The sequence below is a fragment of the Mesoplodon densirostris genome, chromosome 17 (assembly GCF_025265405.1).
Source record: "Mesoplodon densirostris isolate mMesDen1 chromosome 17, mMesDen1 primary haplotype, whole genome shotgun sequence".
NCBI classification, from domain to species: domain Eukaryota; kingdom Metazoa; phylum Chordata; class Mammalia; order Artiodactyla; family Ziphiidae; genus Mesoplodon; species Mesoplodon densirostris.
The window spans coordinates 7,718,009-7,736,767 of NC_082677.1; the positions used below are offsets into that span (position 1 = coordinate 7,718,009).

An 18,759-nucleotide genomic window follows, 5' to 3' on the forward strand; every position below is an offset into this window, starting at 1 on the left:
ATTTACCTTGGAATATTTCTCCAACTACGCATTAAGGCCAAGCTTTCAAGAATATTTTTTTCCCCCACTGAACCTGGAAATTATGAAGCCAGACAGCAAACACTGAGCCTCAGGGCCCCCCCCCCCACCACAAAGCTCTGTGAGATACCTACTCTGTGCTCTTGTTAGCGTTGTGGAAGGTGACAGGTCTTTTCTTAACTCACTTGCTAATTTTTCTCACTTTCCTCCTCTATCAGCACCATTTCTCCTTCATTTCCACGAACTGCAAAAGCTGGCATTTTGTTGGTAGGAATTCTGTAAGTGAATCATTATTTTAAATTTGGATTTGTTAATGGTGTAGCATATTCTGTGCCTTCAAAATGCATTTGGTTCCTTGATGATTTCTTTTGTTTTATTTAGATTATGGAAATGCAAAGATAAAACCAGCTAGTATTTTTTTTTCATATTCATCTAATGGGGATTATCTTGTCATATTATGATTTGCTCTTATGCCTGAAAGTAATGGCCTTTCTTATGTTATTGCTTTAAATATTGTATAATTTATTTCTTTCGTTGGAAAAAGGAGTTCTTAATTTCACAGCAGAGTGATAGGGAGAAATATGTTTTGTTTCCTTTTTTTTAGAAACATATTTTACCATTAGGCCGGTGTATTTTGGGAGAGAACTAAGATCTAGTTTACCCTTCCCTCATTGCAGCCTTGTCTGAATAAAAGTATGGTGTCTTTATTGCATAGAGACTGGGAGGATTTGTGGAATTCATCTGATTTCCGGGGAACATCTTTCCTCTCTGTAATTCCTACTTTAAACAGTAACACTGTCAACTAATATTAGTTGCTTATTTGTGAAAGGTTATGTGTTAGCAGTATTTAGAACCAACACCAAGTAAAGACAGTTTTTCTTCAGTACAGAGTCTGTGTTCTGCAGGGCAGGGGCTTTTGTGTTGACATACTCTTCTTTTTCACACAGCTACCTGGCTTGGCAAAAAAGTGAGGTAAGACTAACCCTGGTTATTAGCTGAGGGGTCACTGAACTTGTTAAATTGGGAAGGTTATTTTTCTTGATAAAAGAGGAAATTCTAACCGAGAGAGCTTTGACTGTCCATGTTTGGAATAAGGCATCGATGGATTTGGGGAAGATGGATTTTTGAGTCTCAGGTCCTACATTAGATTGACCTCAGTTTTTATATCCCGCAAGTTGCTACAGTGTTCTGTCTTCTGGAATTCTGTGATGCTGAGTGGTGTTGATGTGTTGCAACCTCCCTGTACCATGTTTATTAATAATTATATTTTTGGGGCTTCCCTGGTGGCGCAGTGGTTGAGAGTCCGCCTGCCGATGCAGGGGACACGGGTTCGTGCCCCGGTCCGGGAAGATCCCACATGCCGTGGAGCGGCTGGGCCCGTGAGCCATGGCCGCTGAGCCTGCGCGTCCGGAGCCTGTGCTCCGCAGCGGGAGAGGCCACAACGGTGAGAGGCCCACGTACCGCAAAAATAAATAAATAAATAAATAATAATAATAATTCTATTTTTGAGACCTTCTTGAGGGTTTTAAATGTGCATGCTAGTTTAGAGATAAACAAAACCAAAATATTAAATACCCAGAAGCAGAATTTAAATGGTGTTTGAGGTTAAATCTCTCCTCTCTTCTTAGAACTTAATGAATGATTTGGGCTCTGCATTTGCCTTGGCGTGTGTGTGTGTGCGTGTGTGCGTGCGTGTGTGCGTAAAAAGTGAGAAAGCAGATCATACCCTAGTGAACATAAATGGGGGCACTAAGCTCCTTTGTTCTGCTGGGTTGGCCATGTTCGCTGTAAGGAGGAGACAGCCCTCAAGTGACGGGTTGGGAAGACTTGCATTCATTCGTTCAGTCACTCATGTGGATAAATATTTATTGGCCTTCTTCTGTGTGCTGGCTGTGTTCTAGATTTGGGGGCAAACAGTACATAAAACCATATTCCTAAGGAAGAAAACCCCATATTCCTGCCTTCATGGGGCTTACATTAAACTAATCTATAAGACAAGCAGTAAACAAATAAGTATATATTACGTCAGTGGTGGTAAGTGCTCTGGAGGAGAATAAAGCAGAGGGAAGGGCGGGGGCGCGGGTGGGCTTTCCGCTCGGGAGCCACGTACAGCACCTGCTGGCGTCTCAGTTCCCACAGGGGTTCATTTGTTTTTTTGTTTTTTTTTTTAATTAGGAGATTCTGGCCTTTATTAGTATGCACGGTGAACACGGGTGTCCTGGCTGTACTTGCCAACCCTCCTATTTTACCCACCTATTTTTTTTTGTTTTTTTTACATCTTTATTGGAGTATGATTGCTTTACAGTGGTGTGCTAGTTTCTGCTTTATAACAAAGTGAATCAGTTATACACATGCTCCCATATCTCTTCCCTCTTGCGTCTCCCTCCCTCCCACCCTCCCTATCCCACCCCTCTAGGTGGTCACAAAGCACCGAGCTGATCTCCCTGTGTTCATTTGGATTTCACCCTGCCTTCTGAAATGTCATCCTGGAGGTGGGAATGATTAAACCACGTTAGTCGTTTGCTTCTTAGCGTGAATCTGTCTTAGATTATTTCCTTTGAGCAAATGTTAGTTGAGAGAGAATTTGAGGTAGTGGATGTCTGGGGAGAGGGTGGGAGGGGTCAGAGGTATCGGGATGGGTGGCATTGTCTCCTGCTTCTGAGTAGGACCTCCTGCTGCTCAGGGACCACCCCCCAACCCCCATGGTCCTTGCACTGCATTACTGCTCCTTGGAATTGTCTGGCCAGCCCTTCAGTACCTTCTTGCTCCATGGCATTGCTTGTTTTTTTCCTGGGGATGCTAATTGGAGAAAGCAAACTCTACGAATGCTTTGCTCTTAGCTTTTTAGGAGAAGTGCACTGTAAAATTAAGGCATTATTCTTTGTCTGGTTAACCTTCCTGACTGTTTGGTTTATCATTTTGCTTTCTGTTTTCCACATGTTACTGTCAGGTTACTATTATTATTTTTTTTTAATGTGGAGCCTGCATGTGTCTCTAGGGATATCTTTGTCTATTTACATGCTCCGACTCAAAACATAAATCGTTCTAAATGAGGAAGGATTCTAATTCCTCTCGCTCCCCGGCCCCATGGCTTCAGCAGGGTTCTGGTAACACTCCCCCTGCGTGCCTGGAGCAGTATCTGCAGCACGCTGCTGACCCGAAACCGCTGAGATGGAAAGCTTGCCCCAGATTTAGCTCTGCGGCCCGCCAGGCTCCGGCAGGGATGTGAGCGTAGGAATTTGTACTTCTTCCTGCTTGATTCTCAGCAATTCCCCTTTGCTTCAGCGGGCACCAGAATCCAGGTTTCTAAGAAGTTGTATTCCATATGCATCTGTCTTGTGGTTTATAGCTACAGACACGAATGGTATACTCAGATCCTAACTCCTTTGATGTAGTATTTCCTTAGCTGGTAACCTGAGCATGGTGCCTTCACACAGATGGATAATCTTAAGTCTGGAGAAAGGCAGCCTGCGGTCCTAGTTTGTAGCAATTGCAGGTGCTTTTAAAAATGAGGAAAATTGATCATGTTAAACTGATTTTTTTTCCCCATTTGAAGTAAAACTGTTGAATATGAGAATGAATCCTTATTGCTGATTTTAATGTAAAAATGTTTCTCTTTTTTTCCAGCTTTTGCTTTGGTTTCTAAAGATGTGAAGAAGGAGGTCAAACAGTCTAAGGTACTAATTGTAAAGTCAAATCTATTCCTCCTATCTGAGATTTGTCTGTATTTTCTTTAATAGGAGCTGTAGTGATTTCATCTTTCAATGAATTAATGAAATGTTGGTTAACATAGATTTTTGAACCCACAGCAGCAACTTACAGATAGGCTTGCTTTCAAAAAAAAAAAAAAATCCTTTATAGTTAAGGCAGATCCACTTGGTTTTAAATTTCATTTTAAGAAAAAAGGTGCTTGGTTATGAAGCTAGACATTTTAGAAGTCTTGCTTGGGTACCGTAGTTTTCTCCAGTCTTACTGCGACTTAACCTTGGCCTTAATTTTCCCAGCCTGTGAAAGGATTCTGCTGTGTCAGGGTCACAAGAGCCTGAGTATCCCTCACCTTGAAGGTGACACCGTCTGAGAGGGCATCCTGGGGACTGGTCAAGAGACCCCAAATGTGACTGCCAGGCTCCTTGCACAGTCAGAACCCGAAACTAAGATGTGGGGGCCCATGGAGAGGGGATAGCACTTTTCCAAATCTCAGAGCTGCTCCTTTTCCATCATTGGTCGCATTCAAGAACTGTGTCTAAATTTTACCATTTGGGGTTGCGTTAGATCAGTTTAGCATACGAGAAAGAGAATATTTTAAAAATATGAGTTGTTTTTGTCACATTAATTAAGGCTCACGTTGACTCTATTTTTTTTTACCTTGCAATTTAGTATAAAAGCATTTTTAAATAGAATGTTTCTTTTACCAACAGAGTATGATTGTTCTAACTATACCATGGGATCCCTAAATGCGAGTAATAATTCCTTACGGTTTTAGGATTCTTTGTGATTAATAAAGCATTTTCAGGCATTTCATTTAATTTGATTTTCTCAGTCATCATGTTATTGCTAAGCAAAGCAGGCATCCCCATGGAGAGCAGAGAAAATTTACCCTTGGAGAAGTGAAGTGATTTGATCGAGGTAACAGGATTGTTAAAAGGTGAAGTCGGAATCCAAATTTTCAGACTCCTTGAATTTTTCACACTGCAATTTTGTATTACATTGTCACATGCATTGTCACGTGTGTGTTTGGCAATAATGAGGCTCATTTATAATGAATTTAAGGGTTATTAATAGGGAATTAAAATATTGTGTAATAAATTTAGAAATTTTAGCCCATTCTTTCAAATGGAGGTTTTTACTAATCTTTTCAAAAGAGGAAATATATATATATTTGGCCTTAAATACATATATAAATAGAGATAGAAATAAGGTGAGTCCTATATCTTAGTGTCATCTTTCATGCAAAAGTATCAAAGCTCTTGAAAAATGCCGTTTACCCCATCTGTGCTTAGGCCGCCGAGCCGAAAAGCCATTAATCCCATGAGGAGCGGCAGTGATAAAATGTCTACTGTAGCCCATACCCAAGGCTGGGAGATGGAGGAGAATCAATTTGTGCAAGGTCATCTGTAGATGAACCTGAGATAGGAGTTAAGGCTCTTTCCAATAACCGCATGAATCCGGGATTATCATTAGTTTATCACTCTTAGCAGAACTGATCGGGGTCTGACATTGCGGCCCAGAAGGCCGCCTTCCGTCCTGCTCACCGCACTGCTCGCTTTGCTCAAGGGCTCTGGTTCCCTAGAACTAGGCCAGCCCTGCTCAGGGCTGGGGTCCTTCCCCAGACCGATCACATTCACTGGCTGGCATCTGGTGGCTTCATACCAGAATCCCGAGGCTGCCAGTCCCCTGGCATCCTGCCCGGGGCTTGAGCTCTGGCCCAGGCTCCCCTCCTGGGCTCCTGGCCCCTGGCTCTGTCAGATTCTGACCCACCCCAGCTTTCCATGGAGCCTGCCGTCCCAGGTTCGGGCTCAGGCTGCCACCTCAGCCAAGCCACCAAACTGTCTTCCAGTGGCAGTTTTGCCCGGCCTTACATTCTGTGCTGGCTTGTGATCCTGGACCCTGTGGGACGTAGGCTTAGAGCCGGGCTCTGGAGCCAAACTGCTGTGGTTCGCGGCTCTTCTACAACCCTGAACCCCCGCGGGACTCACCAAACCTCACCGTGCTCATCCTCCTCGTCTGTAAGACGGGGTCACAGGACTGCCCTCAAAAAGCTGTTTTGAAGATGAAGTGGGTGTGTGTGTCCACCACATAGAGCAGTGCCAGTCCCTGTTTAAATGTTGACCTGCTATCACAGCAAGAAATGTCTTATGCAACCTTTCAAGAGGTACCCACACAGATCAAAGTAACAGAGGAACAACAGACCTTACTGCTTTTATCAGTTAAATTTCTTTTATGGCGGTTGTTGACTTCATATGAAGCGGATGATGAGGATGATAAAAAGAGTAGGAGTTAATAATTACTGAGCATTTGCTTTGGGCAGACATGACGTCATCTAACGAAACCCTCACAACAACCCTGGCAAGTAGGTCTTGTAATTGTGATTCCTATTTCACTGAAACCGAGCCCTGAACTAGTGCATGCTAGAGGCATAATTAGAGCACGGGCCCAGCTTACACCTGAGTGTAATGATGACCACATCTGACTCATTCATTTTATTCGAGATCTAGGGGTTGGTGATTGTTTGCAACCATGTAGAAGATGCCAGTTTACGTCTCTTTCTTCTTAAAAGATTTCATAACAAATTCTTTGAGGTTGTTTTATCTTCCTTTAATGAAGGATTTATAAACTAAGCATTGCATATATGGATTGCAAGTGTTGAAATCTCTTGTGCCTTAAAAATAAAACCTGCACGGAAGGGTGACTTGGATTTGTCTTTTCCTGGCTAGGGTAGGAGCTGTCTGGGGTGTAGATGCCCTGGCAGCAAATGTCTTTCCTGTCTGAGTAGCAATTCCATTGACTTAGAAAACTTGGACAGTGAGCACATTTGGATGGGTATTGATAGTCAGTGTCAGAAACATGCGGCAGCAGAGATAATAAAACAAACCATGTGTTTCTTCTTAGGAAGAACTAAGCCTTTTCACGAGGGAAGCTGGAGACAGAATTTTAAATGTTCTGTCAATTCGTTCATCTAGTCTAATTTTCTTTCTCAAAGGGGAAATTACTGAAGACCATTCTGGTTCCGTTTCAGTTCACCTAATTCAAGTATTTCTCGGATATTTTATTTTTACAGTTTACATGTCCTAGCTATTGTGTCAGGCAGTCGGAGCTGCAGTGCTTAATAACAAATAGAAAGCTGTGGAATTTTGGTTGATTTTCTTTGGTTTTACCAAGGCATCTGGTAGAAAGTCCAATTCCTGTTCCAGCTTGTTTAGTCTGGAATCACTGAGTTCAGGATATTTTTTGTGTTCTACTTCTGGATAAAGGTGGCTTTTATTGTAGGTATTACTCTTAGTGTACTCTCAAAATATATTTCCATCTAATGACACATATTTTCTGAAGAACGCCTCTGGAGGAGGACTGGGCATGTGGTGGGTGTAAGGAAGGAACGCTGGAAAGAAGACAGAGACCTGGATTGTAATCCTGGCTCTGTGGCTGGAATGGCCGTTGGACATTGGGCAAATCCTGTATCTTTCTGAGCCTCCCTTACTTGCAAAAGGGGAGTGTTGGATTGGATCATCTCCTGTGCTATTTTTTAAAAATTGTGGTAAAATACACATAACATAAAATTTACCATTTTAACCATTTTTAAGTGTACAGTTCAGCAGTGTTAAGTATATTCATACTGTTGCACAAGCAGTCTCCAGAACTCTTTTCATCCTGCAAAACTGAACCTCTGCACCCAGTAAGCCACAATTCTCCATCCCCCTCCCCCAGCCCCCCACCACCCTGCTTTCCATCTCTGTGAATTCAGTGGTCCTAGGTACCTCCTGTAAGTGGAGTCATACAGTCTCTGTCTTTTTATAACTGTCCTATTTCACTTAGCATAATGTCCTCGAGGTTCATCCATATCGTAGCAGGTGTCAGAATTCCTTTCTAAGGCTGTTGTATGGAGGGACCCCATTTTCTTCATCCATTCCAGTGCTATTTTTAAATCTAAAATCTCCAATTTTCCATTATCCTCATCTGGCAGCCAAAGCTGTGGCCTGGCAAGGAGAAGGCAGCCTGGCCGAAGGGGAAGCCGAGGGTTTCCTCCCCGAGCGCAGGCCATGCCCTTGGCCAGAGGGGCAGTGGGTCCACACGCGCTAACCTAGGACAATAGCCTGGCTCTGCTTCAGCACCTGTAGGGGAGTGGCTTGAGCTTCCCAGTCTTCTTTAGTGGCTCTTCTGAAAAGAGTTTTATCAGGATTAGGTAAAGTGTCACTTGATCCCGAGGTACAGCAAATCAGTATGTAACTCTGAGGTTCTTCTCGACTCGGTGGTATTTCTGTTCTTGAGACAAAGATAATTTCAGAAAATGCTACCGAAGGTGGCTGCTCCCCTGTGTTCCTCCCCCTCTCCCCATCTGCTGTCACGGTCCCTCCTGCATCCTAAGAGGACACGTCTCTGTGGCAGTATCTTGGCTTTTAGCTGTTCCAGTTTTGTTGATAAAGGCTCACAACTGCACTTCTTGTTGCAGTCTGTGAAGAAAATGGAGGGGTATTTGCCACCATCCATTTGTCATAATTATAGCATGTAGCAGTTGCAAATGGAAAGGGGCAGTTAGGGAGAAAATTCCTTCTGCCAGAGAAGACAATGAAAGTGGCAGATTTAGCTGCTGACACCCTGTGCTTTGTCAGAGAAGTCTTTGAAGAGCTCCTCCCCTGATTTACTCATGATCAGGATCAGGTACTTCTGTGCTCATGTGCCCACGTCCAGATTTCTGTGTCTGAAGCTCTGCAGCTCTGAGACGTCCCTTCTGTGCTCATGACATCTCATGAGCCCGAGGCTGACCCCCTCCACGGTCCTACTCAGGCCCTCAGGGCTGCTTCTCAGGTAGGAGAGAACACGGTGGTGTCATTCTTTTTTCTTTTTTTTTTGAGATATACCATGCAAGCACAATATTTATTTATTTATTTTCTGGCTGCGCTGAATCTTCGTTGCGGCACCTGAGGTTCTCTAGTTGTGGCACACGGGCTCAGTAGTTGAGGTGTGCAAGCTTAGTTGCCCCGTGGCGTGTGGGATCTTAGTTCCCCGACCAGGGATCGAACCCACATCCCCTGCATTGGAAGGAGGATTCTTAACCACTGGACCACCAGGGAAGTCCCGGTGGTGTCATTCTTGACGGCGGTACGTCTGAGCCCCCAAAATGTTAAATATGATAATTAATAGAGCTCATTTACCTGAGGAACATACAGCTAGAGTCGGTACTATCTCTGATATGTTTGTAATGCTTAGCATTTACAAGTTTTTAAAATTAACCCTCCCAGAGCATCATGAACCATCTTACTCGGGAAGAGAGCCTCACCTCAATTCAGTGACTTGCTCAGGATCACATAAGAGAGGACCGGCCCCATAGGAATCTTCTGCTGTGATGCAGAAGTATTGATAATGTTGTTGCTGCTTCCCCCCCTCACCCTTAATTTTGGTCTCTTTCTTTAGGGAAGCATTTCCAAGCTCTCATTTTCAGTGTCTACCCCCAAGTGTTGATATGTACCATACATATTTATTTGGTGTATTGCTAGTTTTGTTATGTGACGAGATTTATATTTTTCTCTTTTATTTAAAATACAGAATTTGGAGAAAAGTGGTATATCAGAGAAAAATGACATAGGTGAGTAATGATTTTTTTAACTTAAGAGTATGTATCCAGGTGTATTTCTTGTAAATCATATTTCAGTGAAGTGAATTTTCCTTTCTGATTTTATTTATGGGATAAATATTGTTGTCCAAATAGTCGGTCTTTGGCTCAGTCTGGCATTTACCCTCATGAAGACACAGGGAGAACACTTTTCAGATTGACATATTGGAAGTAACAGCTAATACGTTGGATTTAATTCCCTCGGCCACAGTTTACTGAGTTGCTAATAAGGACAGATTCCCATGCCAGAGGGGCCACTGTGCAGATGCAGAGGCGAATGAGACAGAGGCTGTTCTCAGGGTTACACACTTCACGGGATGAAGGGTCAGCCGTGGCCTTTGCTCATGTGCCCTCTGCTTGGAGCTGGGTCGCCACTGCTGACCTGCAGGCAGCACGCCCGTCCCCTTCGGGTCAGCTTGGCAGCCGCGTCTTCTGTTAAACCATGGGGCGAGGCCGCTCCTGGCTGCCTTGCAGACACACTGTACCCGCCTCACAGCCCATCAGCACCCATATCTGCACTCCCTTTTACACACATCTTTCTCCCCATGTATTGTGAGCATCTTCAGGGGTGTGACCATGAGTTCGGATTCGGATTCCGTGGGCAGCGGGCCCCAGGGTGTTGATGGGAGGGCAGGGCCATGCCTCTGTGTGTTGGGTCTCTTCCTAGAGGGTGTGAACTTGATCATTGTCAGCCACCCCAGGGTGGGCCATGGAGACCTGGGAGGTGGGCCTTTGGATGGGGGAAAGGGACGCTTTCCTTCCTAGGCCCTCCTTGCCTGGGCCTGGGTTCTGAGGCATCTAGAAGGCAGGAGAGGCCCCCCTCTGGGTGGCAGGGATCTGAGAGCAGCTGTGTTTAAGGAGCCACAGGGGTTCATTGCTCCGCCTTCCCTGCATTACAACACCCTGTGTGGCTGAGCCTCTCCTCACGGGAGGAGACTTAAAATCCTCAGAGATTTTACCTCTGCGGCCAACCTTTGTGCATTTGGTCATTTGGCTGTGTGTTGATTTTGTGGGAGCTGGTGGGCCTCCTCGTAGTAAGTGGTTCTTAAATGAACAATGGCCCTCATCTGGAATGTGGTCTTGAACGTACCTGGGGAGCTGCCTGAGCAAGTGAATCTACAGTCTCCAAGTTGCAAATGGCAAATCCAGTGATACTGAACTTGGTATCAGTTCATCTGAAAAACGACTCAGGGAGCCTACTTGCTACAGTCTTAACGTCAGTCTACAGGACTGGGGTGGTGGTGGGGCTACTAAAGCAGCCATCCCAGCAGAATCAGTGCCTGCATCCTGGTCTCACAGTGCTCAGGGCTGGGTGACTGACTCCAAGCATGGGGCAGTCTTTTTTCCTCTTTTGACTCATTGCCTAATCAATATATTCACTGGTGACCATGGTTCTCACCAAGTACGACATCACTCGAGTGGCTCTTCGTGTGTGTGTGTGTGTGTGTGTGTGTGTGTGTGTGTGTGTGTCCGTGTGTGTGTGTGTCCATCCCCCAGCCTGAAGTCCCAGGCACTTGTTATGCAGCTTTTGTCAGAAGACCATCACATTGATTTCACATCGGAAAAACACCAGCATGAGATAATTTTTGACCAGGAGAGATTAGTACTTAGTGGAATGGTTGGTGCATGGTATGTACTCAGAAACGGGAGAATTAGAGAACCTTTGACTGCTTTTTCTTTTTGTGAATTTTTGAATTGTATTTTATTTATTTTTCTGTACAGCAGGTTATTAGTTATCCATTTTATACATATTAGTGTATATATGTCAATCCCAATCTACCAATTCATCCCACCCCCCCACCCCCCACTGCTTTCCCCCCTTGGTGTCTATACATTTCTTCTCTACAACTGTGTCTCAATTTCTGCCCTGCAAACTGGTTCATCTGTACCATTTTTCTAGGTTCCACATATATGCGTTAATATACGATATTTGTTTTTCTCTTTCTGATTTACTTCACTGTGTGACAGTCTCTAGATCCATCCATGTCTCTACAAATGACTCAATTTCGTTCCTTTTTATGGCTGAGTAATATTCCATTGTATATATGTACCATATCTTCTTTATCCAATCATCTGTTGATGGGCATTTAGGTTGCTTCCATGACCTGGCTATTGTAAATAGTGCTGCGATGAACATTGGGGTGCATGTGTCTTTTTTTTTTTTTTTTTTAGCGGTACGCGGGCCTCTCACCGCTGTGGCCTCTCACACTGCGGAGCACATGCTCCGGACGCGCAGGCTCAGCAGCCATGGCTCACGGGCCCAGCCGCTCCGCGGCATGCGGGATCCTCCTGGACCGGGGCATGAACCTGTGTCCCCTGCATCGGCAGGCGGACTCTCAACCACTGCGTCACCAGGGAAGCCCGCATGTGTCTTTTTGAATTATGGTTTTCTCAGGGTATATGCCCAGTAGTGGGATTGCTGGGTTATATGGTACTTCTATTTTTAGTTTTCTAAGGAACCTCCATACTGTTCTCCATAGTGGCTGTATCAATTTACATTCCCACCAACAGTGCAAGAGGGTTCCCTTTTCTCCACACCCTCTTCAGCATTTGTTGTTTGTAGATTTTCTGATGATGCCCATTCTAACTGGTGTGAGGTGATACCTCATTGTAGTTTTGATCTGCATTTCTCTAATAATTAGTGATGTTCAGCAGCTTTTCATGTGCTTCTTGGCCATCTGTATGTCTTTTTTGGAGAAATATATATTTAAGTCTTCTGCCCATTTTTGGATTGGGTTATTAGTTGTTTTTTTTTTAATATTGAGCTGCATGAGCTGTTTATATATTTTGGAGATTAATCCTTTGTCCGTTGATTTATGATTCATTTTCTTCCATTCTGAGGGTTGTCTTTTGTCTTGTTTGTAGTTTCCTTTGCTGTGCAAAAGCTTTTAAGTTTCATTAGGTCTCATTTGTTTATTTTTGTTTTTATTTCCATTACTCTAGGAGGTGGATCAAAAAAGATCTTGCTGTGATTTATGTCAAAGAGTGTCTTCCTATGTTTTCCTCTAAGAGTTTTATAGTATCCGGTCTTACATTTAGGTCTCTAATCCATTTGGAGTTTATTTTTTGTGTATGGTGTTAGGGAGTGTTCTAATTTCATTCTTTTACATGTAGCTGTCCAGTTTTCCCCGCACCACTTATTGAAGAGACTGTCTTTTCTCCACTGTATATCCTTGCCTCCTTTGTCATAGATTAGTTGACCATAGGTGTGTGAGTTTATCTCTGGGCTTTCTATCCTGTTTCATTGATCTATCTTTCTGTTTTTGTGCCAGTGCCATACTGTCTTGATTACTGTAGCTTTGTAGTATAGTATGAAGTCAGGGAATCTGATTCCTCCAGCTCCATTTTTTCCCCTCAAGATTGCTTTGGCTATTCGGGGTCTTTTGTGTCTCCATACAAATTTTAAGATTTTTTTTTCCTAGTTCTGTAAAAATGCCATTGGTAATTTGACAGGGATTACATTGAACCTGTAGATTGCATTGGGTAGTATAGTCATTTTCACAGTATTGATTCTTCCAATCCAAGAACATGGTATATCTCTCCGTCTGTTTGTATCGTCTTTAATTTCTTTCATCAGTGTCTTATAGTTTTCTGAGTACAGGTCTTTTGTCTCCCTAGATAGGTTTAGTCCTAGGTATTTTATTCTTTTTGTTGCAGTGGTAAATGGGAGTGTTTCCTTAATTTCTCTTTCAGATTTTTCATCATTAGTGTATAGAAATGCAAGAGATTTCTGTGCATTAATGTTGCATCCTGCAACTTTACCAAATTCATTGATTAGCTCTAGTGGTTTTCTGGTGGCATCTTTATAATTCTTTATGTATAGTATCATGTCATCTGCAAACACTGACAGCTTTACTTCTTTTCTGATTTGTATTCCTTTTATTTCCTTTTCTTCTCTGATTGCCATGGCTAGGACTTCCAAAACTATGTTGAATAATAGTGGTGAGAGTGGACATCCTTTTCTTGTTCCTGATCTTAGAGGAAATGCTTTCAGTTTTTCACCATTGAGAATGATGTTTGCTGTGGGTTTGTCATATATGGCCTTTATTATGTTGAGGTAGGTTCCCTCTATGAGCACTGTCTGGAGAGTTTTTATCATAAATATGTGTTGAATTTTGTCAAAAACTTTTTCTGCATCTATTGAGATGATCATATGGTTTTTATTCTTCAATTTGTTAATATGGTGTATCACATTGATTGATTTGCATATATTGAAGAATCCTTGCCTCCCTGGGATAAATCCCACTTGATCATGGTGTATGATCCTTTTAATGTGTTGTTGGATTCGGTTTGCTAGTATTTTGTTGAGGATTTTTGTATCTATATTCATCAGTGATAGTGGTCTGTAATTTTCTTTTTTTGTAGTATCTTTGTCTGGTTTTGGTATCAGGGTGATGGTGGCCTTATAGAATGAGTTTGGGAGTGTTCCTTCCTCTGCAATTTTTGGAAGAGTTTGAGAAGGTTGGGTGTTAGCTCTTCTCTAAATGTTTGATAGAATTCACTGTGGAGCCATCTGGTCCTGGACTTTGGTTTGTTGGAAGATTTTTAATCACAGTTTCAATTTCATTACTTGTGATTGGTTTGTTCATATTTTCTGTTTCTTCCTGGTTCAGTCTTGGAGGGTTATACCTTTCTAAGAATTTGTCCATTTCTTCCAGGTTGTCCATTTTATTGGCATAGAGTTGCTTGTAGTAGTCTCTTAGGATGCTTTGTATTTCTGCGGTGTCTGTTGTAACTTCTCCTTTTTCATTTCTAATTTTATTGATATGTGTCCTCTCCCTCTTTTTCTTGATGAGTCTGGTTAATGGTTTATCAATTTTGTTTATCTTCTCAAAGAACCAGCTTTTAGTTTTATTGATCTTTGCTATTGTTTTCTTTGTTTCTGTTTCATTTATTTCTGCTCTGATCTTTATGATTTCTTTCCTTCTACTAACTTCGGGTTTTGTTTGTTCTTCTTTTTCTAGTTCCTCTAGCTGTAAGGTTAGATTGTTTATTTGATATGTTTGTTGTTTCTTGAAGTAGGATTGTATTGCTATAAACTTCCCTCTTAGAACTGCTTTTGCTGCATGCCGTAGGTTTTGGATCATCGGGCTTTCATTGTCATTTGTCTCTAGGTATGTTTTGATTTCCTCTTTGATTTCTTCAGTGATCTCTTAGTTATTTCATAACGTATTGTTTAGTCCCCATGTGTTTGTCTTTTTTACATTTTTTTCCCTGTAATTGATTAATGATCTCAGTGTTGTGGTCAGAAAAGACGCTTGATGTGATTTCAATTTTCTTAAATTTACTGAGGTTTGATTTGTGACCCAAGATGTAATCTGTCCTAGAGCATGTTGCGTGCGCCCTGAGAAGAAAGTGTAATCTGCTGTTTTTGGATGGAATGTCCTGTAAATATCAATTAAATCTATCTGGTCTGTTTTGTCATTTAAAACTTGTGTTTCCTTATTAATTTTTTGTTTGGATGATCTGTCCATTGGTGTAAGTGAGGTGTTAAAGTCCCCCACTATTATTGTGTTACTGTCGATTTCCTCTTTTATAGCTGTTAGCAGTTGCCTTATGTATTGAGGTGCTCCTATGTTGGGTGCACATATATTTATAATTGTTATATCTCCTTCTGGATTGATCCCTTGATCATTACGTAGTGTCCTTCCTTGTCTCTTGTAACATTCTTTATTTTAAAGTCTGTTTTATCTGATATGAGTATTGCTACTCCAGCTTTCTTTTGATTTCCATTTGCATGGAATATCTTTTTCCATCCCCTCACTTTCAGTCTGTATGTGTCCCTAGTTCTGAAGTGGGTATCTTGTAGACAGCATATAGATGGATTTTTTTTTGTATCCATTCAGCCAGTCTATGTCTTTCGGTTGGAGCATTTAATCCATTCACATTTAAGGTAGTTATTGATATGTATGTTCCTATTACCATTTTCTTAATTGTTTTGGGTTTGTTTTTATAGGTCCTTTTCTTCTCTTGTGTTTCCCACTTAGAGAAGTTCCTTTAGCATTTGTTGTACAGCTGGTTTGGTGGTGCTGAATTCTCTTAGCTTTTGCTCGTCTGTAAAGCTTTTGATTTCTCCATTGAATCTGAATGAGATCCTTGCTGGGTAGAGTTGGGCAGAGTAATCTTGGTTGTCGGTTCTTCCCTTTCATCACCTTAAGTATATCATGCCACTCCCTTCTGGCTTCCTTAAGTATATCATGCCACTCCCTTCTGGCTTGTAGAGTTTCTGCTAAGAAATCAGCTGTTAACCTTACGGGAGTTCCCTTGTATGTTATTTGTCATTTTGCCCTAGCTGCTTTCAATAATTTTTCTTTGTCTTTAATTTTTGCCAATTTGATTACTATGCGTCTCGGCATGTTTCTCCTTGGGTTTATCCTGCCTGGGACTCTCTTCACTTCCTGGACTTGGGTGGCTATTTCCTTTCCCATGTTAGGGAAGTTTTCAACTATAACCTCTTCAAATATTTTCTCAGGTCCTTTCTCTCTCTCTTCTCCTTCTGGGACCCCTATAATGTGAATGTTGTTGTATTTAATGTTGTCCCAGAGGTCTCTTAGGCTGTCTTCCTTTTTTTGCATTCTTTTTTCTTTATTCTGTTCTGCAGCAGTGAGTTCCACCATTCTGTCTTCCAGGTCACTTATCTGTTCTTCTGCCTCAATTATTCTGCTATTGATTCCTTCTAGTGTATTTTTCATTTCACTTATTGTATTGTTCATCTCTGTTTGTTCATTCTTTAATTCTTTTAGGTCTTTGTTAAACATTTCTTGCATCTTCTAGATCTTTGCCTCCATTCTTTTCCTGAGGTCCTGGATCATCTTCACTAACATTATTCTGAATTCTTTTTCTGGAAGGTTGCCTATCTCCACTTCATTTAGTTGTTTTTCTGGGGTTTTATCTTGTTCCTTCATCTGGTACATAGCCCTCAGCATTTTCATCTTGTCTATATTTCTGTGAATGTGGTTTTTGTTCCACCGGCTGCAGGAGTGTAGCTCTTCTTGCCCTCTGCCTGCCCTCTGGTGGATGAGGCTGCCTGCCCTCTGGTGGATGAGGCTATCTAAGAGGCTTGTGCAAGCTTCCTGATGGGAGGGACTGGTGGTGGATAGAGCTGGCTGTTGCTCTGGTGGGCAGAGCTCAGTAAAACTTTAATCCGATTGTCTGCTGATGGGTGGGGCTGGGTTCCCTCCCTGTTGGTTGTTTGCCCTGAGCTGACCCAACACTGGAGCCTACCCAGGCTCTTTGGTGGGCTAATGGCGGACTCTGGGAGGGCTCATGCCAAGGAGTACTTCTCAGAACTTTTGCTGCCAGTGTCCTTCTCCTCACAGTGAGACACAGCCATCCCCCACCTCTGCAGGAGACCCTCCAACACTAGCAGGTACGTCTGGTTCAGTCTCCCCTGGGGTCACTGCTCCTTCCCCTGGGTCCTGATGTGCACACTACTTTGTGTGTGCCCTCCAAGAGTGGAGTCTCTGTTTCCCCCAGTCCTGTCGAAGTCCTGCAATCAAATGCCATCAGCCTTCAAAGTCTGATTCTCTGGGAATTCCTCCTGTTGCTGGACCCCCAGGTTGGGAAGCCTGATGTGGGGCTCAGAACCTTCACTCCAGTGGGTGGACTTCTGTGGTATAAGTGTTCTCCAGTTTGTGAGTCACCCACCCAGGATTTGATTTTATTGTGATTGCGCCCCTCCTACCATCTCTTTGTGGCTTCTCCTTTGTCTTTGGATGAGGGGTATCTTTTTTGGTGAGTTGCAACGTCTTCCTGTTGATGAGTGTTCAGCAGTTAGTTGTGATTCCGTTGTTCTCGCAAGAGGGAGTGAGAGCACGTCCTTCTACTCCACCATCTTGAACCAATGACTGGTGGCGCAGTGGTTAAGAATCCGCCTGCCAATGCAGGGTACACGGATTTGAGCCCTGGCCCCGGAAGATTCCACATGCCATGGAGCAACTAAGCCTGTGTGCCACAACTCCTGAGCCCATGTGCCACAACTACTGAATCCTGTGTGCCCAGAGCCCACGCTGCACAACAAAAGCCACCACAATGAGAAGCCTACGCACGGCAATGAAGAGTAGCCCCCGTTTGCCGCTACCAGAGATAGCCTGTGCACAGCAACGAAGACCCAACACAGCCAAAAAAAATAATTTATAAAAAAGAAAAAAAAAGAAAGAAAAGGATAGCTTTATTGCTTTGCTAGCAAAGGGAGACACACTGGGCTTCTGCCTCAAAGAACTGTGTGTCCCCACCTTTGATTGCTTTCCCCTTCACAGAAGAGTTAATCCTCCTGCAGGGCTCCCTCTGTAGCCATCTCCGGTCCTGTTTCCTGAAAGTTCTACAGCTACCGTCGGCTTTAACACCGAGTGGGTCCTCGCTGTATCCTTGACTACCTTCCCTTCTCGCCTGCCACACTCATCATTATTGTCAGGCACTTAGTGTGTGACCCATTTATCCCTATTCCTGGAGGAGAAACAGTGACAATCTGTCTTGAGTTGTGACTGTGTCTGCTAAAGGCAAATTGCGGTAGGTTTAGGGAAGTATCAGCAAAGGGATAGGGAACTGGCGGAATTGTCTTGTTTGGGTCCACTGACCGGGCAGTGAGAGCTTAAGAGTCAGCAGGTTGAACGGCATGAACAGAGAAGACAACCCGGGTATCTAGACTCGGCCAGAATGCGATGCAGTCCAGGAGGGCTTAGGATGTATGTCAGGAAATATTTCTTGGTGCCGCTCTAAAGAACAGCAGGAATTTAAGAACCAAACTGTACTGTGCTGGTTCTTTTCTGGAATGGGGGCAGGGCTGAATGCGGTCGATGTTCATTGTGTCAGGGTTGTAGGACCTGGGTACACCTTTCCGCTTCTGCCTCATACAGGTAACTCCAGCACACGCATTCCGTTCCTTACCTCACCGTACAGCCTCCCCTAACTAATACTTTCAGGGCCCAGCACTCCATTTGCTGTCCCAAACCTTCACTGCTCTCTCTGTTGAAAAAGCCGTCCCTGGGTGTCCCCAGGACTTGGTGTCCTTATCACATCCTCTGGGGAGGCCCTGCGATCTGGGGTCCCAGAGTGCTCTGGGGCCCTCCCCCAGTTTGAAAGCTGTTCATCTATAGACCCGGCCTCTTTGTGTGGCACCTAAGTCCCCCCTGACCTGATCTGGCTGACGCAGCCTTCCTCTCTGACTTTATCACTGACTGTTCCCTTCATCCTTTTCTCAGAAATGCCCGATAAACTCCCCGGTCACCTCTCGGGGCTGCTACCAGGATCAGGTGGACTGTGGGCTCTGTGATAACTCTCTTATTTCTGCCACTGATGTGCTACCTTCTGTGCCTGAGTCTGTAGGAAACTGTGTGTGTGTGTGTTTTTTTTTTTTTTTTTACTTTTTAGATGTTTATTTCATTTATATTTTTTATGTTAATTTCTAATTTTAATAT

At 43.3% G+C, this 18,759-nt stretch overlaps 1 protein-coding gene across 1 annotated transcript in view; it reads left to right on the top strand.

Annotated features, from left to right (window-relative positions):
* B3GLCT (beta 3-glucosyltransferase) overlaps window positions 1-18,759 on the top strand; it is a 117,444-nt gene that overhangs the window by 14,825 nt on the left and 83,860 nt on the right. Inside the window, exons 3-4 of the mRNA XM_060079753.1 lie at window positions 3,646-3,695; window positions 9,277-9,316. Coding sequence (XP_059935736.1) covers window positions 3,646-3,695; window positions 9,277-9,316 — 90 coding nt within the window. The remainder of the gene's footprint in view (window positions 1-3,645; window positions 3,696-9,276; window positions 9,317-18,759) is intronic.